The 25,135-nt window shown below is 55.9% G+C and overlaps 8 protein-coding genes across 8 annotated transcripts; 4 read left to right on the top strand and 4 right to left on the bottom strand.

Moving 5' to 3' along the window:
• Positions 1 to 1,200: 1,200 nt before the first annotated feature.
• B0T26DRAFT_678475 (histone deacetylase A-like protein) lies at positions 1,201 to 3,591 on the top strand (the record flags this gene model as incomplete). Its single annotated transcript, XM_060440234.1, has 3 exons — positions 1,201 to 2,949; positions 3,013 to 3,187; positions 3,272 to 3,591. The coding sequence occupies 3 exons, from the start codon at positions 1,201 to 1,203 to the stop codon at positions 3,589 to 3,591; spliced, it is 2,244 nt and encodes a 747-aa protein (XP_060292292.1).
• Positions 3,592 to 4,841: 1,250 nt separating this feature from the next.
• Positions 4,842 to 7,181, top strand: B0T26DRAFT_754266 (uncharacterized protein; the record flags this gene model as incomplete). The annotated part of the gene is made up of 1 exon (XM_060445807.1): positions 4,842 to 7,181. One exon carries the CDS (start codon positions 4,842 to 4,844, stop codon positions 7,179 to 7,181), a length of 2,340 nt encoding a protein of 779 aa, XP_060292291.1.
• Positions 7,182 to 8,145: 964 nt separating this feature from the next.
• On the top strand, positions 8,146 to 9,668 carry B0T26DRAFT_742592 (uncharacterized protein; the record flags this gene model as incomplete). Its single annotated transcript, XM_060444142.1, has 3 exons — positions 8,146 to 8,191; positions 8,239 to 8,395; positions 8,885 to 9,668. The coding sequence occupies 3 exons, from the start codon at positions 8,146 to 8,148 to the stop codon at positions 9,666 to 9,668; spliced, it is 987 nt and encodes a 328-aa protein (XP_060292290.1).
• Positions 9,669 to 11,072: 1,404 nt separating this feature from the next.
• Positions 11,073 to 12,239, bottom strand: B0T26DRAFT_678473 (uncharacterized protein; the record flags this gene model as incomplete). Its single annotated transcript, XM_060440233.1, has 3 exons — positions 11,073 to 11,278; positions 11,331 to 12,084; positions 12,114 to 12,239. The coding sequence occupies 3 exons, from the start codon at positions 12,237 to 12,239 to the stop codon at positions 11,073 to 11,075; spliced, it is 1,086 nt and encodes a 361-aa protein (XP_060292289.1).
• Positions 12,237 to 13,086, bottom strand: B0T26DRAFT_389509 (uncharacterized protein). Its single transcript, XM_060434754.1, has 2 exons — positions 12,590 to 13,086; positions 12,237 to 12,244 (listed from the first exon to the last, which is right to left on the bottom strand). The coding sequence occupies exon 1, from the start codon at positions 12,993 to 12,995 to the stop codon at positions 12,615 to 12,617; it is 381 nt and encodes a 126-aa protein (XP_060292288.1). The 5' UTR covers positions 12,996 to 13,086; the 3' UTR covers positions 12,237 to 12,244; positions 12,590 to 12,614.
• Positions 13,087 to 15,433: 2,347 nt separating this feature from the next.
• B0T26DRAFT_754263 (uncharacterized protein) lies at positions 15,434 to 18,422 on the bottom strand (the record flags this gene model as incomplete). Its single annotated transcript, XM_060445806.1, has 2 exons — positions 15,434 to 18,333; positions 18,398 to 18,422. 2 exons carry the CDS (start codon positions 18,420 to 18,422, stop codon positions 15,434 to 15,436), a joined length of 2,925 nt encoding a protein of 974 aa, XP_060292287.1.
• Positions 18,423 to 19,678: 1,256 nt separating this feature from the next.
• B0T26DRAFT_720062 (uncharacterized protein) lies at positions 19,679 to 20,760 on the top strand. The gene has a single exon (XM_060442456.1). The coding sequence runs from the start codon at positions 20,089 to 20,091 to the stop codon at positions 20,545 to 20,547; it is 459 nt and encodes a 152-aa protein (XP_060292286.1). The 5' UTR covers positions 19,679 to 20,088; the 3' UTR covers positions 20,548 to 20,760.
• Positions 20,761 to 21,820: 1,060 nt separating this feature from the next.
• Positions 21,821 to 23,415, bottom strand: B0T26DRAFT_754262 (PAPA-1-like conserved region-domain-containing protein; the record flags this gene model as incomplete). The annotated part of the gene is made up of 3 exons (XM_060445805.1): positions 21,821 to 22,072; positions 22,147 to 22,253; positions 22,311 to 23,415. The coding sequence occupies 3 exons, from the start codon at positions 23,413 to 23,415 to the stop codon at positions 21,821 to 21,823; spliced, it is 1,464 nt and encodes a 487-aa protein (XP_060292285.1).
• Positions 23,416 to 25,135: the final 1,720 nt, after the last annotated feature.

Genomic DNA, 25,135 nt, shown 5'->3' with positions numbered 1-25,135 from the left:
CATTCAACCTCCACAGGAATTAAAGCACCATCTACGGAATACACCTTCTCAGTCCTCGGACCAGGCGATGGTGCCACGCCAACAACTCTGATTACTTCGCTAGCTCACGGTATGCAGCTGACTTTTTTTTTTTTCTTTTTTTTTTTTTGGCTTTCTTGTCAATCAATGGACGGTTCGGCCTCCGTGTCGTGCGTGGGGTGACTTGTCCACTCGCTGTTCTCTCTGACACGAGCACGAGCACGCAGCATGCATGCGGCCAAAGAATAGGAAGTCCTTCTGCTTTGGCCGACTGCGCTGCGTGTAAATATAATACTATCTAAACATGGGGGCTCGTCACATTCACCATTCTGCCCTTCTCTCTACCTCCCCTTCCACCACGTCCCGCGCCCGGGGGCGGATGTATCACGGCTCGCGTCCATCTCTTCCATGTCCCGTCCGTCTAGTCACGCGCCCGGCCTGGGTGTGGTGCACATGGCGCTTGCGACTGGCATCTCTCCCAGCCCAACTCTACTGCTGCTGGGCGCATGCGCGATCGAGGACGGAACGAGACTGGGCCGGACGAGGAGGGTCTGAGGTCGGTAGGGAACGCTGTCTCTGCCTGCCTCATCCTGTCCGTTCTCTTCCCGGCCAGAGGGCATGGCAGGGCAGGCCCAGCCGGCCAGGAACCTCAGCTGTCGACCCGCGTCCGGGACTTTCTCATTGACATGGCGGATCCGAAGTGGATACCGGATCGGGTGTGGATTGTGAGCGTCCTGAGGCGTGCGCGGGCCATGGACGTGGTTTCAGTCTCACGTTAGCTCGCGTGTCTTCGACTTCGCCAGCACAGCACAGCACTGCACTGCACACACCGCACCTACCCTACCTCATTACACTCTCACTCCTCGTCCCAGTTAACCTAGGTGGCTCTTGCCGGCGCTGCTACTTCTCTTTTAGATATATTATTTGTTTTTGCGACCACGACCCGCTTTGCGGTCCTCTCTGCTTGCGAGTTGCTCCGGCTCTCTCATGAGGACCTCACCCATGTCATAATCTGCGCGCACCCGGATTCTCTTCTTTGTTCTATTTTTCTTTTGACCGGCCTGTTTACTGTTTTGCCTCAAGCAAAGCTGCCCGTGCTGACTAGAAAATAGCGCACCGTGTGCCAGAAGCAAACGCTTTCAAATCCCTAAAAAGTAGCTGGTCCGCCAACTGTAAGGTTCAATGGAGGAGCCTGATACCGACATCGTCATGGAGGGTGAAGACCACCACATGGCCACAGTGGACGGCACTGCGGCCACGAACGGCTTCCTGGACCCTGCGGCACTAGAGGGGTCTGTGATGACGTCGAATGGGCAGAGTCTAGACGACGATGCCGCGGACGAGGATGAAGACCTGGGGCTCATAGGCTACCAGCCAGACGTGCGCCAACGGCGACTGCTCCCGACAGGGTGTTGCTACGATGACAGGATGAAGCTCCACGCCAACGCCGACTTTGGGCCACACCCCCACCACCCCGAAGACCCGTCGCGGATCGAGCACATCATGGCCACCTTTAAGAGGGGCGGCCTCGTATATACAGGCTCAGACGTAGACCTCTTGAAGATCACCCAAAACCAACCGACAAAGTACATGTGGCGCATCACCGCGCGCGAGGCGACCAAAGAAGAGATCTGCCTCGTGCATAGCCCAACCCACTTCACATGGGTCGAGGAGCTTTCCCAAAAACCAACAGAGGAGCTCCGCCGCATCTCGACTGTCATGGACCAGGGCAGGGACTCGCTGTACGTCGGCAGCTTGACTTTTGAGGCTTCGCTCATCTCGGCTGGCGGGGCCATCGAGACATGCAAGAGCGTCGTTGCCAGCATCGTCAAGAATGCCTTTGCCATTATTCGTCCCCCGGGCCATCACGCAGAATATGACGCCCCCATGGGGTTCTGCCTCTTTAACAACGTCCCTGTCGCGGCCAAGGTCTGTCAGGCCGATTTTCCCGAGCTGTGTCGCAAGATCCTCATCCTGGACTGGGACGTCCACCACGGAAACGGCATTCAGAACATGTTTTACGAGGACCCCAACATCCTATATATATCTATCCATGTATACAATAACGGCACATTCTACCCCGGCAAACCCGACAACCCCATGACGCCAGATGGTGGCATTGAGAACTGCGGCGCGGGGGTTGGCCTGGGCAAGAACGTCAACATCGGCTGGCACGACCAGGGCATGGGTGACGGCGAGTACATGGCGGCTTTTCAGAAGATCGTTTTGCCAATCGCCCAAGAGTTCGGCCCGGACCTTGTCATCATCTCGGCGGGTTTCGACGCGGCCGCCGGAGACGAACTGGGGGGCTGCTTTGTGACGCCGTCCTGCTATGCCCACATGACTCACATGCTCATGTCTCTGGCGAACGGAAAGGTCGCCGTCTGCCTGGAGGGCGGATATAACCTCGAGGCCATCTCCAAATCGGCCCTTGCCGTGGCCCGCACGCTCATGGGCGACCCGCCACCGACTATGCATATCCCGAGCATCAATAGAGACGCCGCTCGATTGCTGGCTAAGGTCCAGGCTCACCAGGCGCCCTATTGGGAGTGCATGCGGCCTGGTGTTGTCGACACGCATGACATGGTAGGTCAGGGAGCCTCACGCCTGCACGATGTCATCCGCAATGCACAGCGCCATGTGCTCTCGGAACGGTTCGGCATGGTTCCCATGTTCATCCAGCGCGACACCATTTTCAAGTCGTTTGAGAACCAGGTCTTGACCACGAGGAATATACACTCGTCCAAGAAGCTAATAGTCATCATACACGACCCGCCTGGGCTGCACGGACAACCAGATCCTCTAGACAACTCGATGGACCCACAGAATGTGTGGATGGCTGATGGAGTCCTCCAATATATCGAGTGGGCCGTCCCCCGGGGCTTTAGTATCATGGACATCAACGTGCCCCACTACATTACGCGTCCTGAAGTATGTTGTGCCACGAGTCGAAGACGACGCAACCTTTAGGCCGTGTACTGACCTTGACGATAGGATACCGACGCGTTCACGCCCCGTATGGATGAACGCGAATTGCAGTTGCAGGTCCAGGAGCTCATGTGCTACATTTGGGACAACTACCTCCAGCTGTACGATAACGTAGACGACATTATACTGATGGGCGTAGGCAATGCCTACTTGGGGGTTAAGGTTCTGCTGCTCAACAGAGGTATGTGTTCCACCATGAATATTCCAGTCGCCAGCGCCACCGCTCTTGCCATTGAAGGGTCACTTATGCCGCTAGCGTACACAGATATCAAGTCGCGCGTCTCAGGCGTGCTCAACTTCGTCAACGGTGCGCTGCGCCCGGTCAAGTCGGACGTGGACCACGACCTCTCGGCGTGGTACAAGGACAACTCGCGCGTCTACGTGGCCAAGGACCACGCCTGCTGGACCGACCCGGAACTCAAACGTAAGGTGATGAAGCGTCGGTTCGGCAACGTCGTCCGTAGCAACGTCGACGGCTTGACTAGTATGATGAACCAGCATGCCCGAGACGCACAACAGTGGATCCTCGACTGCGTGGCCCAGGAGCATGGCGACACCACAGAGGACGACAATCGAATGGCTTGAAAATGCCGGCACGTAAGTACGTAGGTGTAGTGCGGGATCACCTCAGCTGGCCTTCGACGTTCGACGTTCGACGTTCGACTTAAGCCTGGGTTTGGCTTGGTTCGACAGATATAGGGGTAATGGGGTAAACTAAAACTCAAGGAAAGAAAAAAAAATGAGCCGCTGGCTGTATAGTATGAAAAGGCAGACTTGGTATTTATTCTTGGGGGGTCCGTCTGTTATTCTGGTGCCCTGCACACTTCGGCTGTTGTTCTTGTCGTTGGGATGTTTCCATGGGTGCGTTACTTGGAGCTATGTACAGGGAGGGGCCCGGGCCGTTACGGGTTGCGCTGCGAGTATGATGTTCATGAGACTTAACTTTTTTCCCACCCAAGTTCTTTTTCCTCAATTGAAAATGTAGAACTGGTTTGGTTCTGTACCGTTGCGTGTTGCGTGTGCGTTACGTATCAACTTCCATGTTTGTGTATCGATGCTGGAACGGTGCGTAACTCAACGGCCTCCGTAATACTGGAAGTTGGTGACCACGGAGTACCTGTCCGTATTCCATACGGAATACTGAATATCCGTACTGATAAAGGACGATAAAGAAAACCGGGTAGCTGATTGCAAGACCCTAACCCTAAGGTAGCGCGAAGCGCCACAAAGCAACGTCCCGTCCCGTCCCAGAAACCCCTGGTCGCGTTTTTGGCCCGGCCCAAGGCTCTAGGCGCGCTCTCAGCCTCTCCTCACATTTTCTTCGACAACTCGTCAACTCAACCTCCACGCTAGAAACGATAGCTGTCGCCCACGACCATACTGGACAGGAGCACACCAAAATATAATGGACAGAAGTAGAAGGTTAGTCAAGTCTGTCTGTATGACATTATCTCAAGTGAGATTTTCCATCATGTCCCTGTCAATGCAAAGTGAGTTCGTTGTGAAAGTTGCCGGCCTCCGGAGCGCCTCGCCGACCGCGAGGACTGGACCTGGAAACCTCTCGCCCTCACGAAAAACGTGAACGCGTCTGCTCGGCCCGATTAGAACGCTGCCCCGCGACCTCGCCCTCGCCCAAAAATAAAAAACGGAGTGCAACACCTCAGTTTTCTCTGCCCCGCGACCCCCGCGCCTCGACCTTTTCTTCCTTCTCCCGACCGCGATCCAACTCTTCCTACGCGTGAATGTCGCCGAACACTTCACCCCTCTTCACGCCACCGCAGCTGCACGCTGCCTGCGAGAAACATATCCCTACTACATAAAATTCTCGCACCACAATGGGCCAGGCATACTCGGCCGCGGTACCAACCGCCTTCCAGCGTTCCTCGAGGCCGCCGCCCTCGATGTCTCGAGGAGCAATGGGAGCGCGCGCGGTCGGCCGCGCAAACATCTACCAACCCGCAGCCAAAGCTGCTCCGCTCTCACCTATCTGCACTGGCCAAAGTGCCAGTACCCTTCTCTCTCCGCGCTCCCCTGTTCTCGACAAGCACGTCGATACCACCAACTCCTCTCGGCCAGCCGAAATGGTTCGCGTCCTTCCTCCCACTCCCTCCCCCGACACGAACCGACCTCCGACAGCGTTAAGTTTCGTGGCAGCCATCAAGAAGGCCTGGAAGGCCATCAATCCGCCTTCCTCTCCAGCAGCCTCGCAGTCTTCAGGCGCCAACTCTGACGCCGAGCGTCGGAAAGTTTTGGTCGAAAAGTGGGAAGAAACGCTTAAGGGGTACTATGGAAACTCGCCTGACCCGATTTCCAACTGGCTCAGAGTTCTCGGCAAGGACGGTTTCTGGAAAATTCCCGATAGTCTGTTCGAAGCCATCATCGGACGGAGACGCAAGGCCATGCCGCTGGACAAGTGGTCCAGGTATGAGAAAATTATAGGACCCCCTACTAAAAAGGAATATCGCCAAGCACTCATCAACGAACTTGGGCGCCTTTGGCGATCGAAGTTTTACCCAGCCGATACCATTTTCCAGCGCAGAGAGTGGATCGACAAGCGTAGGAAGCACAAAAACAAGCAGAAGCGCAAGAAGGGAGGCCCGCGCAAGTTTCATCGAAAGCCCACGCCGCTCCGCAAGGCGATTGATTCCGACGGGCTTGAGATTTCGGTGCCGGCGATTATTGAAGAGTATATTTCTAAAGAAGACTCCTTCTCTAATGACGAAGATATCGACATCAACGAGGCCGAGCTAGAGGCCATGCTGCTCGCCGACATGGCTGCCAATGATTGTGTTGCCAGCGAGCCAGAGATCAATGTCGCATTCGACCAGCACTTTGCGAAGACTAATCCTGCTCGGTGGGCTCTGATCCAACTTCAACGACACGAGGCCCCTTCACACGTGCCTCGCGCGACTTGCCCTTTTTGTCCTACTGAGGCAGATATGAAGAAGGAGCTGGCTGTCGTCCCGTATGAGCCTTTTACCCAAGTCGATGCGTCTTGTGCTGGCGACAAGGTGGAAGAAGTCGCCGCTGTCGAGTCGCCACCAGTGGCAATCGAGGAAGAACCCGTTGCACTTGCCGACGTGCCCTATATCAGCGATAAGGTGGAAGATGTCGCCGCCGCCCAGTCTCCACTGCTAGCAATCAAGGAACAACCTATTACACTTATCGATGCTTCATGCGTCCAGGAACATTGCGTTAGCGAGCCTAATGTCAGCGAGGAAGCCGACCAGACTATTGCAATCAAGGAAGAATTTGTCACGCTTGTCGACGCGCCATTCGCCCAGGAGCACACCATGAGCGAGGCAGACGTTTCCAAGGAAGCCGACCAGGCTGTTGCAATCAAGGAAGAATCTGTCGCGCTTCTCGACGTGCCATACTTCCAGGAGCATTGTGTTGGCGATTTAGATGTCAGCAAGCAAGCCGACCAGACTGTTACAGCAGCAGTTAATATCGACATCGAGGAGCAACCGGCAATCCAGCAAGAACGCACCTGCACTATCAAAATGGAAGATGCCGCTTCCGAATCTCAGCAACCTATCATCGAGGAAGAGCCCGTCGCTCAGGCCAACGACCACTCCGTCAAGGATGCAGAGGACAAAGAGGAGAGCATCAAGTCCCACCAGATTGTATCAGCGGCAATTAATATCAATATGGAAGAGCAACTGGCAGTCCTGCAAGAAGAGCCTTGCACTATGAAAATTGAAGAAGATCCCACTTCTGAGTCTCAGCAATCGGAAATCGAGAACGAGCCGACCACGCGGGCCGAGGAGCAATCTACTGAGGGAGAGACCAGCATCAAGGTCGACCAGAATGTGGCGGCAACAGTCGCGATTAGCAAGGAAGAGTCTCCTACGGTTGACGATGCGTCCTCCCCCAGCGAGGCAGAGGACTGCATCAAAGTCGGTCAGACGTCAACCGCAGCAGTTCTTATCAATACAAAGGAGCACGAAGCAGGGCTCCTAGAGTTTCCCCTGGCAGTTGATGTGGCCTCCACCAGCGGAACAGAGGACAGCACCAAAGCCGACCACACTTCGGTGGCAGCAGTTGACACTACCAACATGGAACATTCAGCAGCAGCCCTAGAGTCCCCTCCGGTTGTCAATGTGCCCAGCGTCAGCGAGGCAGGCCACAGTTCAATCACCGCTCAGAATCCAGATGGCGTTGGCGAGAGTTAGGATCTCGTCGCCAAACCAGAAGTAATTCTTGATGTGGCCAGTACCACCAAGAGCGGTAGCTCCGCAGCCAGGGTTCGCAAAGTTGCCAAACCCTCATCTTGTCCTCTTGCTCGTCTCAAATCATATGGAGACGACTCATCGTATGAGGCCGCCCGTCAGCGGATGAAGGCTAGCCTGAGCCAACCCATCGACACCAATATTGCCCCGAAACTCGCCTACATGGAGCTCCTGGGACTCGAGATTGCGCATAACAAGAAGAGAGCTCTGAAGAAGAGACTGCGAGAAGAAGAGTTGCAGGCGCTGGCGTCGAAAAAGTCGCGACTAGACGACAGCAATGCCGACTGCTCTTTTTCCAGCATTGGCCAGATGGATGGAATTTATGATGCCACGCGCCCTTCTCCACCGCCTTCATTTTCACCTCCGAAGAGAAAGCGGGAAGGACCCCAGTCGCTTGCGTCCAAAATGCCGCGACTCCACGAAGACTCTACTGATTGCTCTTTCCCTCATGTTGGCCGGATGGATGGAGCTTATAATGCCACCAACCCTCCTCCGCCGCCGTCGACCCCGCCGCCGTCGTCGTGGAGCCGCCCCCGAAGGATCCTTCGACCCGTTGGTAGTAGCCCCACCTCACAACATGGCGGACAGGGATTTAACTATTCCGGCGCCTATGTTCTGACTGGGCCCAACTCTATCGCGCTTCCATTCCGCGGCCGTCCTAGTGGACTGGCTGCCACTGGCCCTTGCGACAGCGTTGGAGACTTGCACCAGGCCTTTGGGCAAGAGACTAATCAGCCAAACCCCAGATATGAGGACGGTGAGGTCCGACGCTATGGTGCTGGCGAATCTTACCGGCCCTTCAACCGCGACCGGTCGCCTCGCGCAGGGCCCCGAGACCGCTCGCCTCGGCCTGCTCGAAGCCCTTTGAGAGACAGAGTTCGTTCACCACCAGGAGGCAGCGACAGCTATGTTCCCAACAGATCGCCTCGACGCCGGTCTCGCAGTGCCGATCGGTACAGGCGCGAGAGGTCGAGAGAGGCCGAGACGTGGCGGCGGCGAGACCGTAGCCGCAGCAGAGCTCGGTCGCCAATTCGTCGCCCCTCGCCCAGACGTAGCCCTCCGCGGCGGAGCCCACTACGATATGTGTCACCGAGGAGAGATGACCGGAGCGAGCGGGCACGGTCGCCGCGTCGAGATTACGATGCCAGAGATAATCGGTATGCACTTCCCAGCTTCCAAGTTCTGAATCAAGTTCACGCAAGCTCACCCGGGTTCGCGTTGTCCCTTAGACGGAGATCGCGGTCGCCGTTTGACCGACCGCTTAGGAACCGGTCGCCGCTGCGACGCTCTCCCCCATCAGGACCACGTGGTGGTTCATATCGTCCTCGGTCGCGGAGCCCTGATCGGCGCGATCGAGGAGATGACAGATATGCTCCAGGATCGTCGTACAGAAGACAGTCTCCCCCGCCCCGAGACTCTGTCATCAACTCTGCGATAACCTCTCGTTCTGCCTCGGGTAAATCCTCGCCGCGTCCCAGCTCGCGACGAGGCCAGGAGCGATCTCGTCCCCAGTCTCCAGCGCCTACAAGGCCTACGCCTGCGCCAGCACGGTCTCCCATTGCAGCCAGTACCCCTGCGCCTGCACCCCCTCCTACTCCAGTAGTTCGCGAGACTCCCAAGCAGCCAATCGCTCAGGACATCACTAGCCCGACCCTAGCCAAGTCGCCACCCAGAGGCCCTGCTGCACTTAGGGCACCGCCGACAGGTCCCTCGGCTACGAGGAACTTTTCGACTCCTACGGCGCAGAGCACTCCAAACAGACACACTCAGCCTGCAAGCGGACCTAGCCGCCTAGACGTCACAAGCCCGACTATCCCGCCAGCAGGCCCGCGAGGCTACGTGCCGCCCTCCCGAGGCAGCTTTGCGCCGCGCGGTGGACGAGGCGGCTGGTCGACGATGCCGCCTCGACACATGCCTAGCGGCCAGTCCGTCTCCCCAACCATTCCCCCGACGGGTCCTGGCGGCATTCCAACAGGACCGAGAGCGTCTGGAGCGTCATCAGCGGCAGCTGCCCCTGGAACGACGTCGGCCTCGTCGCCGTCTCTCGGCTCCAAGCCGTTCAATCCTCCTACAGGCCCAGCCGCGCACGCGCACGCTCACGCACACAGCGCAGCCCCGCCGCGCCCGACGCTCGCGCAGAACCTGCTGGCGTCTATGCCACCCATCATCCCGGGCGGCAAGATCGACCCGGCGGCCGTGCCGCTGACGACGGGCGTGATTCGCGAGCTCGACGCACATCACCGCAAGCTTAAGGAGGACGAGGAGCGCATCCGCGACGAGATGAAGATGCGCCAGGAGAAGTTGCGCAAGAGCCTACGCCAGTGGGACAAGATGGAGCGCGAGAGTAAGGCTTTTGAGCTTAAGAGCGACCTGAGCGAGAAGAGCCTCAAGAACCTGGCGGGCGAAGGGCTGGGCGGCGCCGCGTTTTGATTCTTTTTTTTTCTTTGCGTGTCACATGTCACGTCACGGCAGGCATGGCACGATGCGTCCATGTTTGGGTGGATGCACGTATGGAGAGAGTATTTTGTTTTGCTCTCTACACCACGCCGCACCGACTACAGAGATGTGTACGGCAAGACATTGTGTTTTTGCTTCCTTCTTTGCTACGGGTATGCTTTACTACCATGCCATGCGGTGCCCTGGTTTCCGCTGGCCCTCTCTATATAACTAGGGGAAGAAGAAGAAACTACGCAAGGAAGATGAACTCTCGAGAGTGTGGCGAGCGGATGCAACGCGACACAGCAACGCAACGCAACGCAGAGCAGAGCAGAGCAACATCAGACTCTGCAGATTTCACCACTCTAAATCTTGATTCTTTCCAGTCTCCTTTTCCAGTCTTCTCTCCTCAGACAGTTGATCTCTCAGTCGACCACTCAATCATCTGTCACTCAATTATCGATCGTAATCATCAACCAGTCAACACATACAAACAAACACACATACATAATACTAACCCGGGCATGGCGTCAACAGGGAAACGGCGTCAACGGGGAAACAAAACAGAAAAACGATAAAACTCGACCAAAAAGAATCACCACTTTTCACCATTCCACTTACTTGCTTCCCAACATATGAAGTGAAGCAAAACAGCTATCCATCTGGTTAACCATTTAGTTAGTTAACCGTTTCGTTGGTCAACCTGTTGCTTGCTGGTTGGTCGGTAGACAATCATGACATAGAACATGGCATAACCATCCCGGGCTTGAAACTGGGATTTCCTCTCCCAAGTGTGAAGGCAGAGGCGAAGTGCGTCGTTCGTTCGTTTAGTTCGGTCCGGGTTGGTTTGGGTGGTCTGCTCTGCTCTGGCGGGTTGTTGTTGCTCGGCGTTTGGCGTGGAACTTGTGGAACTAGCAGTGGAACAAGGAAAGGAGGACGAACTGTGGGAGGTAGCGGTCGAGAAACGAGAGACGGGGGGGGTTCACACCTCATTATAGCACCACCATCAGCCTCTCGACCCTCTCTAATGTGTTGATTATGTATATTCGCTCGCCCCTCTTGCTTAGCTACAGAAACTGGAAAGGAGAGGTGGCAGGTCATGGAACCGGTTTGGCCATCCGTCCAAAGCTTGGCGGCAGTATGGATGGGAGGCCAACGTAGATACCAAATTCGCCAAAATTCAAATTCACTGTAAATGTGCATGAAACTTCAAGAGTGAACACGCATGGAAACTTCAGAGTGAGAGGCGACTTCCTCAATTTGCCTATAATTCTCACGGTATCTCGCGCTATCTTAGACTGCCCAAAACCGTCCAATTACGTATCCGTTGTGTTGACATTTTCTAGGAACAAAGAGAAGCCAGCCTCCACGGACCCTTCATGACGCTGTCACAACCATTTACTGGTTGCCGGCATCGACCTTGGCGACATAGGCGATCAGGTCGAGCACGCGACGGCTGTAGCCCCACTCGTTGTCGTACCAGCTGACAAGCTTGACGAAGTTCTTGTTCAGCGAGATACCGGCCTTAGCATCAAAGATGGACGAGTTGGGGTTGCCGTTGAGATCGCTCGAGACGAGCTCATCCTCGCTGTAGGCAAGAACGCCTGTTTTTTATTAGCACCCTGTAGTATTGGTAGATACTAGAAAGAAACTCACCCTTGAGGGGACCCTCAGCGGCCTCCTTGACGGCGGCCTTGATGTCCTCGTACGAGGCATCCTTCTCGAGGCGGACAGTCAAGTCGACAACCGACACGTTGGAGGTAGGCACACGCAGGGACATGCCGGTGAGCTTGCCGTTGAGGTCGGGGATGACCTTGCCGACAGCCTTGGCGGCGCCAGTGCTGCTGGGGATGATGTTCTGGGCAGCACCGCGGCCACCGCGCCAGTCCTTGGACGAAGGTCCATCGACCGTCTTCTGGGTGGCGGTGTACGAGTGAACCGTCGTCATCAGACCCTCGATGATGGTGAACTTGTCGTGAATGACCTTGGCGAGGGGCGCCAGGCAGTTTGTGGTGCACGAGGCGTTGGAGATGACCTTGGCGCTGCCGTCATAGGTCTTCTCGTTGACGCCCATCACGTACATGGGGGCATCGGCCGAGGGGGCAGAGATGATGACGCGCTTGGCACCGCCCTTCAAGTGAGCGCTGGCCTTCTCGGTCGTGGTGAAGACACCGGTCGACTCGACGACGTACTCAGCACCGGTATCCTTCCAGGGGATGTTGCCGGGGTCCCGCTCTGTATAGAACTTCACCGTCTTGCCATTGACAATGAGGTCGTTGCCCTCAACCGAGATGGTGCCCTTGAAGTTGCCGTGGGTAGAGTCATACTTGAGCATGTACTCCTGCACGAAGAAGGCGGTCAGTTCCGGCATTGAAGAGGGGAGGAAGATATTGGCGGGGGCTGCCGGCGGCTTCACCGCGGGGCAGCTTTTTTACTTACCGCATACTTGGGCTCAATGAAGGGATCGTTGACAGCGACGATCTGGACATCGTCGTGCTCGATGGCGTTGCGGAAGACGATACGGCCAATGCGGCCGAAGCCGTTGATGCCGACCTTGATAGCCATGGTGACTGGTGCAAGAGGTTCCGAGTAAGCGATCTGGATCAGACAATGGGACAACTGCGGGGTCGTTGTCTGGAACGGAGCTGCGAGGAGGGCTCAGGAATAGATATGAAGGGAAAATGTTGCGAGGTAGATGACAGCAGAAGGACGGGGAGGGGAATCGAGCGAGAAGACAAAGGGTTTTAAATCCTCAGACCCCGAGTGCTTCGAATCGTGCAGCCCAGCCATTGGGAAGGCAAGGAAGGGGGATGATGCAGCTCGAGAAGGTCCGATGGCCGGGCAGAGGCAGGTGCGGGGTTGACGCGAAGCTTCCTGCCATTCCAAGCAGGTATCTCATACCACTTACCACTTACCTGGTATTTGGATTGAAAGAGGGTTTCAAAGTGCTCTAGTCTGTACAGAAAGGAAGATTGGATCCGAAGGCTTGAGAAAAAATCCTAAGATGTCCCCGAAGTCACTGGTGTGGGATGGGAAGGAGGCGAAGGAGGGGAGCCGTATGTTGGTGGCATGAGCGACATAAAAATGGTGAGCAAAGCAAGGTGGGGTGCTTTTTGCTCCCACCACCGGGCAGCCAGCAGTTGCACCCAGATTTCCCGGAGGGTGGGGCGAATGCCGCCGCCCGCATGTCTTGGCCTGCTGTTGAGCTGATAGTGCGCGACTTTCGAGGCTATCTCTGCCCATGGCTGGCCACGCCGCCCGGATCGAGGCCCGAGGGAGGGCTGCGAGGGAGATATAGGGCTGTGCGTGAGGTATTTTCATAGCTAGGGTCGCCAACTACCTCGTCGCCACAATCTTCCAAAAACAGGTCGCTCCGGTGACCGCAAGGAATGTCCTTCTGTGCCTGATGGAGTCGCGCAGCACCAAGCCTAACGACCGGACCTGGGCGCGCCTTTTGCTCGGTTCTTCCGTGCCGTCAGGTTGACGTGAAATTATGGCACGTCAGCTCGGTCTATTTTACAAAATTTCCATTTGGCTTTCTTGTTTGGGGTGCTGAAATCGCTTATCACGTCCGTCCTCGCAGGAAAACAAAATAATGCGTTTAAAATCACTAAGACAATTGCCCAATCGTTGTCGACCTGTGATGCTCCCATGCCAAGCAAGCTCAACCTCGAAACGGGCGCGAGCGCGACGTGCGGTTACTCGACAACCGAGCGTTTGCCACGGTATCCTCGGCCTCTGCGTCGACGGTCTGCTTTTCGTAGCCCAAGGTCTAATTTCGGTTCCAGAGACAGTAGGCCGAGCAGACCCGAACCCGAGAGACTGTCGGTCTTCCCATCAGTTTGGCAGCACAGCACAGCACTCCAGCCCCGTCCTGTCTCTGACCGCCGGGCTTGGCACTATATGTCTTTTGAAACCTGCCGACCTGGAAGCTGGAAGCTGGAAAGCGAGAAGGCTGGCGCGGTAGGCAGGGCATGTACCTGCTACTAGCCGCGAGTCCCGTTAATGTCGGACCGGGAATTCCTTTTCTCGTGCCACACGGTTACCTCTCGGTAGCAGCAGCAGCAGCTTGCTGGCTAGGTTTTCTAATCAACCCGTGGCTGTGTCTCAAGCACGTGTTGGCCTGACAGGACGAGATCCGAACCCGGATTCCCAAAGACACTTTTTATCCAATCGTGGCGATGTCAGCGTGTCAGGAGCTCCGGCCCGAGTGCGTGTTTGCTGAGTTGGTAATATGGAATTTAGTAAGCGTGAAGCAGTGAGAGTCATACGCTGCTATGAAATCTATCTGGCATCGCCATCCATTACCACATCTTATTTGAGCCCTGTGCATACTACGTACTATTTGTTCAGCGGAACTCGCGGGTTTGTGTGGTTGACGTCACATTACTGTTAGAGCGTGGAAAGCCACGTTCCCGTTCTGCAAGCCGCCACACTTCAGCCTTTGTCGTATTGCAGGCCTCGAGGCAACATAACAATTATTTGACTGAAGTCGACATTGTAAAGGGGCTTTTAGAGTGAAATGAGTTACGGTGGTGACTGACAGCATCGAGCTGGCTCCCGTCGAGGCCATGCGCGTTAATTAGTGATAGCTCAAGCTCTAGAGCTCTCGAGTCTTGGGAGCTAAGGTAGGGTACATAGCCGTAGCATTGAGCATTCTCGTATAGTCATCCCAGCAGGCGAGAAATCAAGGCATAACAATGGGAACAACACTTAGCTTGGAGCCCCATGCAGCGTCCAACGTCACTGCATGTCTGATGTTGCTAATCGTTAAAAGGTGGCGTGATATTCTTGTCTTCAATGTTGTCGGAGGAAAATACCCCCAATGTTCCTTGCCCAATCAAATTCGGGTAGGCCCGTCAGTTGCAGGAACGGAAAGTGGGGAGTGGCAGTTCCCCTTTTCCCAGACTCGTCAATCAACCACAGGTCCAGCCCAGTCGTTTGCCAGTGGCTCTTTCCTCCTCTAATAATAAACCGACATGCAACGAGGGCAAAGCCCTTCAATGGGGACGGGAAGTCTGATGTGGGTTCCACAGACCTTGAGACGAAACGGTGTGAGGTGTCCTTGGTATTGTTCAAAATGTGCCCAGCTCTCTTTTTCGAACAAAAGAGGGCCCCATTGACGCCCACATAATCTACAATAGAGGATCCAGGTTCTCACATCACGACTTGCAACAGACTGACTGCCAAGGATCTGCAGATTGTCCGGACACTTTTATTTCCTATTGTTCAGGATGCCTACTGAGCTAACCTTGGCACCGAAAGAAGAAGACGCCCGAAAACCATAAATATGAAATAGTTCCTGATCAGGAAAAAGAATCCACTTTCTCTTCTCTTCACCCTTCTTGTGAATACCTGAAGTAGTAACGACCTGGAAAAAGAAGCCAAGCTACCTAATCCTCCGAGTCCAACTCCGTCTGGGTATCATACCGGGCTGCGCCAACTATTTTGCGCCGGTACCAAAGGCGGAAGAAAGCGTCATTAAAATATATAGTCACCATCGTCATCGCCTTGTTCGAGACGATTTCCATCAACTCTCGCCTCAGCCGAGAGTCATCGCCTTTTTTTTTCTTTTCCTCGCTCTCGTCACATGCAACCACGATCCCATTCTTCCTCCCTTGCGGAAAGAAAGCGACACCAAACACTAGTACTTGCTACGACAGCCTCTCTGTCTCTCCAACTGAAGCGACTGTGTCTCATCTTTCTCATCTCCACCATGTCGATATCATTCAGCACCGCCCTCGCCACGAACCTCGCGCCTACTCCTCGAGCTCCTCGAGCTCGAGCTCGTCCCACTCGCTGACTGGGCCCAAGGTGTTGCTGCTGTTCGGTGCGGCAGACCACTGTGGGAGGTCGTCCTGGAAGACGATACCATCAAATCCAAGCGTCGACGACAACTGTGACTCGTCCTCGAGCTGGCTGATCTGCTGGGCCCACTGGCGCTGCTGCTCGTCCGAGTGGCCACCGGCAATGGGAGTAGCCTGGTGCTGCATGATGGCACTGCGGGCATCACGGCGATACTTGTCCTCCGTCAGGACGGTGATCAGCTTGAAGAGGCTCTCCTGGTGCGTGTTGCGGCTGGACCACATGAAGCGGCGCGAGATGTCGGGGAATCCGGCGGCGGTGGCGAACTGGGTCCACCCCGCAAGCATGTCATTCTGGTGCTTGTTGCCCTCGTCCAGGCAAACGCACGTGCGCTCGCCTCTAAACTTGAGCAACATGTAAAAGCGCTTGTGGTGGTAGTGATACACGATCTCAGGCTTATTGCCCCACGGGTCCGCGGGTGCCGGGTCACTCTTCTTGCGCCGCGGCTGGCGTCCCTTCCGTTTATCGCTCTGCTCACCGATGTCGTCCAAGCTCGGCACCGTCTCCAGAGTCATACCCAAGTCGAGAGTGTTGAAGGGAATCTCGGGCGCTAGCGTCGGCGACGGAGGGTTAAAGTCGTATCCGGAGGGGAAGCCTATGCCGGCCAGGTCAGTGGCGTCCATGCCCATGCCATTCATTACGGTGCCGTCCATGCCAGTGTCAGCCATGCCAGTGTTGGTATAGGCATTGGTGTAGCCGTTGCTAGCATCGCCGTTGCCAGAGTATCCATCCGTGTACCCGTTCATGTACTCGATGTCAGCACTGCCGTTATTGGTGTACCCGTTGGCAAAGACACCGGCACCATTGCCGGCGACAGAAGATCCATTGCCCTCCGCACTGCCAGTTCTATAGGTGACAATGAAGCCAGGGTACGCAGACTTCTTCTTCGCAGGAGCTCTCTTCGCAGGAGCTTTCTTGGGCCGCGAAGTCTTGTTGACAGGAGCTTCCTTAGGTACAGCTCTCTTGGCGGGAGACTTCTTGCCCTTGCCGGCGGCAGTCGTGGTAGGGGGAGGCATTGCTGAGGGAGCGAGCGTTGCAGTAGTAGGATTCATTGCCGAGTGAGAGGGCATGGTCATGGTCGGCTGCGCGAGATTCGGGACAAAGAGAGGGAAGGAGTTGGCATTTCCCAATCCGGTTCCATTGTTCGGGACAAGTCCGGCGAATCCATTACCGCTATTGTTGACCAGTGCGCCATTGCTAGGGAAGAAATCATCGGGGAAGAAACCCTCATTCATTCCTTCAAAGGGGTGCATTTCGCCCCCGATGTTGACGCCGTCCTGGACGCCGCCAGGTCCGACGTTTTGTCCCAGAGATGCATTGCCGAATTCGAAACCGGTGCCGAAAAGATTATGGAAACCACCGCCAGAGATATTCTGGAAACCAGTGGTAGCGACATTCTGTAAATTATTGCTGGCGCCTGAAACACCTGAGCAGCTGTTGGGGAGATGCGATGGCGACTGGTCGACGAAGGGATTAGAAGCCGACAAGTTAAACGACACCCCTGTCGTCATCGAGTCAAAGTCGACGCCATCAGGGCCAATGGTGTTGAGACTGTCATTACCCGAAGACACAGGTCTCGAGCTGTTGCCGTCCGAGTTTCCAGAGCCGCCGCTGCTGCTCATGTCATTCGCATGGCCGCCGCTGCTCATGCCATTGCCCGACGACGAAGTGGTCTCCTGGCTTGACGAGAATCCGCTCGAGAGGCCGCGATGATTGTGCAGGCCGATACCAGTGCCAATGACAGGGGTGCTGGGAAGGAGAGGAGCAGTATCGTTGTAGGCGAAACCGGTGTGCGGGTGGAAGGTCTGGCCCTGCTGCATGGCCTGGCCTTGGTGGAACGACGGCGCCGCTTGGTGCTGACTGAAGTTCTGGCCGGGGACAAGCTGACGATGCTGCGGGTAGTTCTGGACAGCCAGGTTCGGGTTCATCTGGCTTTGCTGGACGGGTCCCTGCTGGTTCATTGCCTGCTGCGGCTTGCTGGTAGGCGCGGCAAAAGCGATCGTGATCTTCTTGTGGGCCTTGGCGAAAGACGCCCGCATCCCAGTTAGATCGTTGCTGGTGGGCTGGCCGCTCATGAGATCTTGGCCAAAGACTACGCCCTTGCTCTGGGCGTCTTGGGCGACCGACATCAGCATCTTGTGTGCTGCGTGGCTGAATGCTTGCTCTCCGCTCTTGAGAGACTTTTCGCCGGCCTTTGCCATGGCGTCGTCCATGGCCGCGCGGAGAACGCTGTTCGTCTCCGGGTTGAAGTCGGCCTCTTGGCCCTCCCAGAGGAGCAGTGACAACACCGAGCCGAGGTCCTTAGCCTCAACCACGATGTGGCTGACAACCGCCTCAACTCCTTGGCGGATCTGGTTGGCGAATGGCTCGCCGCTGGAAGAAGGTCGTGAGCCCGAGATGGGCGGCGACACGAGAGGTGTTTGGGCCGAAGCCCCCGGAATGACGCCCGAAAGGGCAGGAGCAACCGCTGGTCCGCCGGCGGCGGCGGCGGCTTTTTTGGCGCTCTGTCGGCGCTTGGTTGGCGACTTTCGGGGCGCCTCCCCTGCTGCCTTGCGCTTGGGTCTCCCTTTGGGGGTGGTTCCCAGAGGCGCGGCGGCCAATGGTGCCGGCTGCTGCTGGGCGGCGGCGGCGACAATGTGGTTGCTCTGGGCAACCTGAACAACCGGCAGCTGCTGCTGCTCGGCGGCGACGGGGGTGTTGCCCTGGGCGGGCCGCCGCAAAAACGCGTGCATGTTCTGGAAAAGCCCCAGATCTCCTTCGTCGAGATCTGGGTCGTTCAGGATTTGCTCCCGGACTGCAGACTTGACGTTAGACACAAACTTCAACTCAAACTACTACAGGGCGCGAATGCTACTTACGCTCGGCTGGGAGGTTGGACTCCATTGGAGCCCGCGGCGGAAAGGTTGGTGGAGAGGTCTGGTTCTTCTTCTATGGAACTGTTAGCTACAATGCTTTCACATGCCAATTAAGGTTGAGGAGTGTGCAGAAGGAAGTAAAGAAAGGGAACGAGACAGCAACACGGAGAATTAGCGCGAGGAACTTGGAGAGGCAGACGATCGATTGAAGAGAAAGTTCCGATAGGAAAGAGCGAATTAATTGACAGATGCGAAGAGACTTGCAGTTGAAGAGCTGAAGGGTTGAAGAGCTGAAGAGTTGAAGAGCTGAAGAGTTGAAGAGTGAGGAGAGGAATTGGTGACACGAGAAAGAGAAAGGTTAGGTTGAGGGTTGAGAGAAGGCGAAGCAAGAGAGCCGCCGATTTTTGAAGGAGGGGCACACACGCACATACACTTGGTAAAAATTTGGGCTTCAAAAGGGAGGGAGTGCTCGGGAATTGAAAGTGAAGCGCGGAACGCTTGATGACGAGAACGATTGAGTGTTGGTTCATGAGGGGAAGCGCGCGAGGGAAATGAAGAGTGGTTACTCACTTTGGTGGTGGTGAAGCTGGTCGGCGGGAGAATCGATCGTTAGCTTCTTGGTTGAAGGTTGAAAGAAGGAAGGAGGGCAAAATTTTTGGAGGGGCACAGATTTAACCAGAGGAGGAGCATTGGGAAGTCTCGAGGATGGGAAGTCTCGAGATGGGATGTGGTGAGGTGAAAGTGAGAAGCTGTTGACATGGCACTTGGATCCCAAGTCTGAGTTGTCTGGAGTGATGGGTGCTGCTCAAGCAACTAACTCAGACTGGAAACTCGCGATTCAAGGCAAAAGCTTCACGGCTATGCCAAGTTCGTCGCTCACGATATAGGGGTTCAGGGGTTCAGGAGGCTGAGCAAGAGAGAGCAAAGAGAACCGCCCCTATCTTCTTCACAAAAGACTCCACTCGGAACTCTCCGTGAGAAGACAGACGGCCATATCTCTCATGGGCATGGTTATCAATTGGGGCATTGGGGCAAACTGGCACTGGCAATGGCCGGCTCAGGGAGTGAGATTGGGCATCGTAAAATCGGAACTCGAAAACAGCACTCGAGAAATATCCATACCTGTCTGCTTCACCAACGTTAGCGATCGCCCTTGTTTCATGAACAGAAGAACTCGGCAAGGCAATCTGCACTCATGGCACTGGGCGACAGGGAGGGGCTAGTGCTTTTTCTCATGCGAGTGAGGGAGGCGAAATCACGAGAAGGCCCGCGAGACGCAGGGGGGGTGAGAGGGGAGGAAGCAGGCGATCGGCAGAGGTCGCGCCTTTGAATGCGCGCGACGACGCCGGGAACGTGGTGTTAAACGCGGCGAGCAAGGGGCAATGCGTGATGAGGGCTGGAATTGTGAAGCGAAAGGGGGGGTTCACGATCGATATTACATACCTTTTTGCTGGTCGAAAAAAACGAAACAAAAAGAAGCTGGCGACGACGATGTTCGGGAGAGGACGTTTTTTTGGCGGCCAGAAAACTCGAGGAAGGATATGTGTGCGTGCAGAGCCTGTGCGCAGGGGTAGAGAGTGGCAGCCTAGGACTTCCGCTGAGCCAGATGGAAGCGAGTCTAGGTGAGGTGAAGGTGAGGATGTGGTGATGTTGATATCCTGAGCAGATGGGCGGCGCGGGGGGGCCAATTCACGATGCGAACACCAAGCTATCTAGCTACCAGTATATCAGCACTGTCTCTCCTACGGCCAGGAACATTTCCAATCCGGCCACACGCCCTACACACAGCCGCTGACACGAGAACGGGAGGCGTAAACAGTCCATACACAGTCGTGGCATGGTTTACTCCTAGAGATGGCTTCCCCTCCGCCGCCAGCTGGGATCGGGAAGCACCAGCAGGAGGCAGGCTAGCCAGCAACGCACCAACTCCAGGTGCCCCGCGTGCCGACCTCCTTTCCTCTGGACCGGTGTCCATCCCTCCCTCCCTCCCTCCCGGTCGTTCGTTGCCCAGCACAACACCAGCAGTGGCGGCGGTTTCCTCCCATCCCATGTCTTCCTTCACGAGGGCTCCCCGCGGAAAATCACACGACAAACATCCCCGCAAAACACGCTCACCGAGGACTGGGCTGGACTGGGCTAGATGGACACAGTAAGATGTGGCGACTAACCTACCTACCGACAGCTAGCTGACCGACAAACATGATATAACAAGAACCGGTGAGACGGTTAGATGGATGTCATGCCGTGGAATGAAATGGAGAGATAGGTAGATAGATGTGCGCAAAACAACTAAACTAAACTAAGGACGAGCGAGTCAAGAGGGATATCTGCCATTACCTAGATATGATTTGAATACAGGATAATATATATCTATATATATATACGTACACGTGTGAAGTGTGTGCGTGGTGATAGATTTAACAGTGGAAGCCACTCCCAGAGTAGACGGAAGAAAATACCTACATACGTACACGTGTCTGTATGTGTATATAAGAGAAATGCCCCTCCAGATGGAATAGACAGCCGGTAGTCTAGTGCAGGTATCAAACACCAACCCGCAGCTGCAGTTCCTACTTGACACCAGACTGAGTGGCAGGGGATGCAAGTCAGGTATGGATACCTAAGTAAAATTTTTAGGTGGGCTTGCTTGATTGGTAGAGGGCAGCCATTGAGAGCCGTCCGTGTCTGTGTATGTTCCGATGACACTGAGACAGAGAAGAGAAGAGACAATAGGGTGTCTAGATTGAACAGCTACGGGGAAATTGGATGGGCAACCAACTACAGGCAGGGAACAAACATACATCTATGGACAGAAAAAAAAGCAGAAAACAGAAAACAGAAAACATGAACAGGAAACAAGAACAAGAACAGGAACAGGAACAGAAAACCAACGAGTCAACGGCCTTCAAGAAAGATCAGAAGAGGATGCCTACATAACTCCGTTCCTCCGTAGTAAAATAAGAGAGAAAGGAAAAGGAACCGAAATTCCCGATTGAAGGGGTGGAAAACTAGTTTCTATTTGAGTTTGTTACTACTGCATATTTTCTTTCTTTTGTTCTCTTACTTTCTGTTTTCGCCGCTCTGCTCTGGCCTACTCTACTTTGCTGGGCTGTGCCAAGAGTGACTGAACTGACTTGACGACTTCTGCCAAACTACCTAACGGACCCGGCCGTGAGAAAGATAAACAAACCCTCCATTCCACCACCACTATCAAACCAGCGCCAAGTATAAAACGTGTTCTTATTTTGTGTAACCCCAGATAGAAGAGGAAGCAAGCAAGCACATACATAGTAAAAGAGTAAAACCCCCTAGAAACGATGAATTCTTTTTGACCAACCATTAAAGCCCTTTAACGGCTGACCTAACTCCAAAAACTGCATGAATCTACCCGCACCTTCCTCAGTGAACGGCTGACTGGCAGCCAGCTCAGGAAACCTCCTCGACCATCTTGGCTCTGGTGGGCATGAGGCCACCGGGCACAAAGATGCGGCCGGCGGGGCTGATGAGCATGTCGTCGGGGATGGCGATGCGGCTGCCGTCCTTTGTGCTGATCCAGCGGACGAACAGGGGCCCGGCGCGGTAGCCCTCGCCGTCTGGCGTCTCGTCGCCCGCCAGCAGCGCGTTGCGCCGGTTGGACTTGGGCGCCTGCTTCTTCAGGAGCTTGTTGATCGTCTCCATCTGCAGAGCGGGCAAAATGGTTAGCCAGCGGCCCAGATACAGTCGTAGTAGATGGGATTGCAAATAATGCGTACCTTGACTTCTTCGTTGCGCTTGTCGCTCAGGTTCCGCCGGCGACGGGCCATTTCGGCGCGCCTCATTGAGAGCTCCTCGGCCGTAAAGACCCGTTTCGCTTGAACCTCTGAACACAAAAGACTGATTAGTGCCGGCTCCCAACGGGACAAAACAAGGGACTCACCGTTTGATAGCTCCGAGTACTCGTGCGAGGCGCCGCCGAGCTTGGCGCGTTGTCGCGCAGTCAGCTTTGTCAGGTCTGGCGTGTCGCCGCGACTTCCAGCCATCTCGTCGTCGCTGTCGAGCTCCTCGTCGTCTTCGCCCTCGCCATCCTCGTCGGCGACCTCGATTTCCTCGCCCTCGTCGTCCTCGCCCTCGGCGTCTTCATCGCCGACCTCGACAGCTTCGGTGACGTCCTCGGGGTCGCTGTCCAGCTCGCTGAGCTCGTCGTCGTCGTCGTCGTCGTCATCGTCGTCGTCATCATCATCGTGATTTGCAGCGGCTTTAGACGCGGCGGCTCCCCTGCCGCTTGGCTTGGACGGGGTGGTCTTTGGTTTGGGGATGGCAGTGCCCCTGGGAGGCTTAGAGACTTTGATGGCGGGAGGTGGCAAGGGCGGGGCGCTGTCCATGTCGATATCGCCATCCGCGTCGGCGTCGGCGTCTGCATCTGCGTCTGCATCGGCGTCGTCGTCGTCGCCATCTGCGTCAATGTCCATCTCATCGTCGACCTCGCCTTCAGCGTCCTCTTCGCCGAGTTCGATGCGCTCCTCGTCCTCATCATCCTCGTCTTCCTCCTCATCCTCATCGTCGACGTCCACGAGGCCCGCCCGCTCACCGACCTCGATTTCGTCTTCGCCCTCTTCTTCCTCCTCTTCCTCCTCGTCATCGTCGTCGTCGTCGTCGTCGTCGTCGTCATCGTCATCCTCGCTCTCGCTCGGGACTACATAGCTCTTCTTGCCTCCCCTAGTGCGGGCGCCAGCGGCAGCGGCAGCGCGACCATAGGGACCGCGAGTGGTGGCGGCAGGAGTGGGAGTGCCCAAGGATTTGCGCTTGTTGCCGTTAGTGGCCTGGCGCAGCTTGCTAGATGGTAGTTTCACGGTGAGGTGCATGTGTTGGTTAGAGTCGGCGGGACTGCTGGCGGGCGACGAGGGGGGCCCGCGCGACACCGAGGCGATGCCGCCGGAGCGGCGTGTACGAGACGACATGGGGCGCTCGTTGTCTCTGTCGGCCATGTCAGTGATTGCCACGGTGGCGCGCTGGGCGGCCGAGCGACGGGGCCGTGAAGACATGGCTGCGGTGATGGTGCTATGGTGAAGGGGAATTGTGTGCTTGTGTGCCTGCGCGTCTGGTCTATCTAGAGGGCTATCTAGGTGCGTGTCTCTCACACTCGCTCTCACACACACTCTCTCTCGCTAGGCGGGTAGGTGGGTTTGAGGGCACGATATATGACTTTGGCCCCTGTTTATCGGCGTGTAATGTCTGCAGTCCCGAGGCGAGGAGATGTGAGATGTGAGGTGTGAGGTGCAAGATGTGTGAGATGAGGTGTGTACGGATGCGTATATCCGGCCGTGTTGATTATGAAATGACGTGGTGCAAAGGGTCCCGACAAGAGAGAGACTTGCGAGTTGGCTTGTTGTTACGCGAGGGGCAATTGAGCTGAGGTAACGGGAAAGCCAAGGCCAAGCCGCCTGTCTAGGCCCACGGAGCCGACAGGATTGTCTTGTCAAATATCTTCAGGCCGATCCCCGACCGAGGGCGGGCGGACGCGAATGGTGTAGGCACGGAGGAGAGGGTGTGTTTTGTGGTGTCTGTTGCTTGGTTGCTTTGCTTTGCTTTGCCTTGCTTGTTGCGTTGTGTGCACCAACGGCGCCAAAGCCCAAACTAATGGGATCGGTAGGTTGTTGGTTGGCGAGGGGCGAGAGTTCCAGGCTGGCGCGGTTTGGCTTCTGCTTTGACTTCTGCTCTGCCTAGCCTTTTGCTTTGGCTTTGGTCTGCATCTGGCTGCAATTGGGAGGGGCGGCGTTCGCGCGACACGGCCAACACGACTGAGCAAGGAACGAAACGAGGCAAGACAAAGGATAATGGTGTTGTAGTATGAACAGGGCCAGTAAGGTCAGGTCAGGTCTGGAAGGTCAGATCAGGACACGGACAGACTTCTGCACCACACGTCGTCCAAATAAGCTCGCTCGCTCGTTGATTGCCCTTGTCATGTCAGATGCGGCGGATGGATGCGTGGGAATGGCCGATGGATGGATGGATGCCCTAGTAGACCTCAACTGAGCCACCTGGCGACAGCAAACCGCCTGCCTGACTGCCTACTTCCCTGGCTTTGGCTTGGGGCCTGCGTATCGGAACGGCGCGACGCCTCCATTGACCGCCGTCATCCCCTCGTTCGCTCGCCGGTTGGCCTGCCGCTTGCTTGCTTGCCTCGCCTCGGCCGACGCCTCAGCCACTTGTCGCCTCGGACGCAGGTTTCACAAGGCAAGGCACGCCCGCGAACAACACATGCGCGCTGCCGACGCCCACCCGTATTTCTCGTGGCGCATTTCTCTCTTGTCTGTGGTGCATGGTGCTTTTTCTCGTCCCATGTCCTAGACTTAGGCACCAAAATGAAGGCATTCGCACTTTGTTGCACTTGCACCTGCAACTCACCTCACACTTGCACTTGCGCTCGACTTGCCTTGGGTTGTCCTTTGCTTGCACTTGCGCTCCGTGGTTCACTCTTACGTCTGCTTTGAAAGTCACTTACATTGTCCTATCTTTATCGACCAACCCTGCGTGTCAGGCGGCCTGGAGATCTCAAGTCTTTCAACTTCTTCTTGGCACGGCGTGGGTGCGAAGCTGTCTGTCTGTCTGTCCGTCTGTCCGTCCGTCTAGTGGATGGGGTGGCAGAGCCTGTGGGGAAGAAGCGGGCGACGTCACTTCAGCAAACCCTTGGTCTGGTTTGTCAAGGGGACAACTGCATACCTCGTCTCGTCTTTTGCTATGCAGTTTTGTACTGGAGTATGC

Source organism: Lasiosphaeria miniovina (genome assembly GCF_030549165.1).
Source record: "Lasiosphaeria miniovina strain SMH2392-1A chromosome Unknown B0T26scaffold_6, whole genome shotgun sequence".
NCBI lineage: Eukaryota > Fungi > Ascomycota > Sordariomycetes > Sordariales > Lasiosphaeriaceae > Lasiosphaeria > Lasiosphaeria miniovina.
The sequence above is the reverse complement of the archived record's forward strand: the minus strand, read 5'-3'. Positions and strand labels throughout refer to the sequence as shown.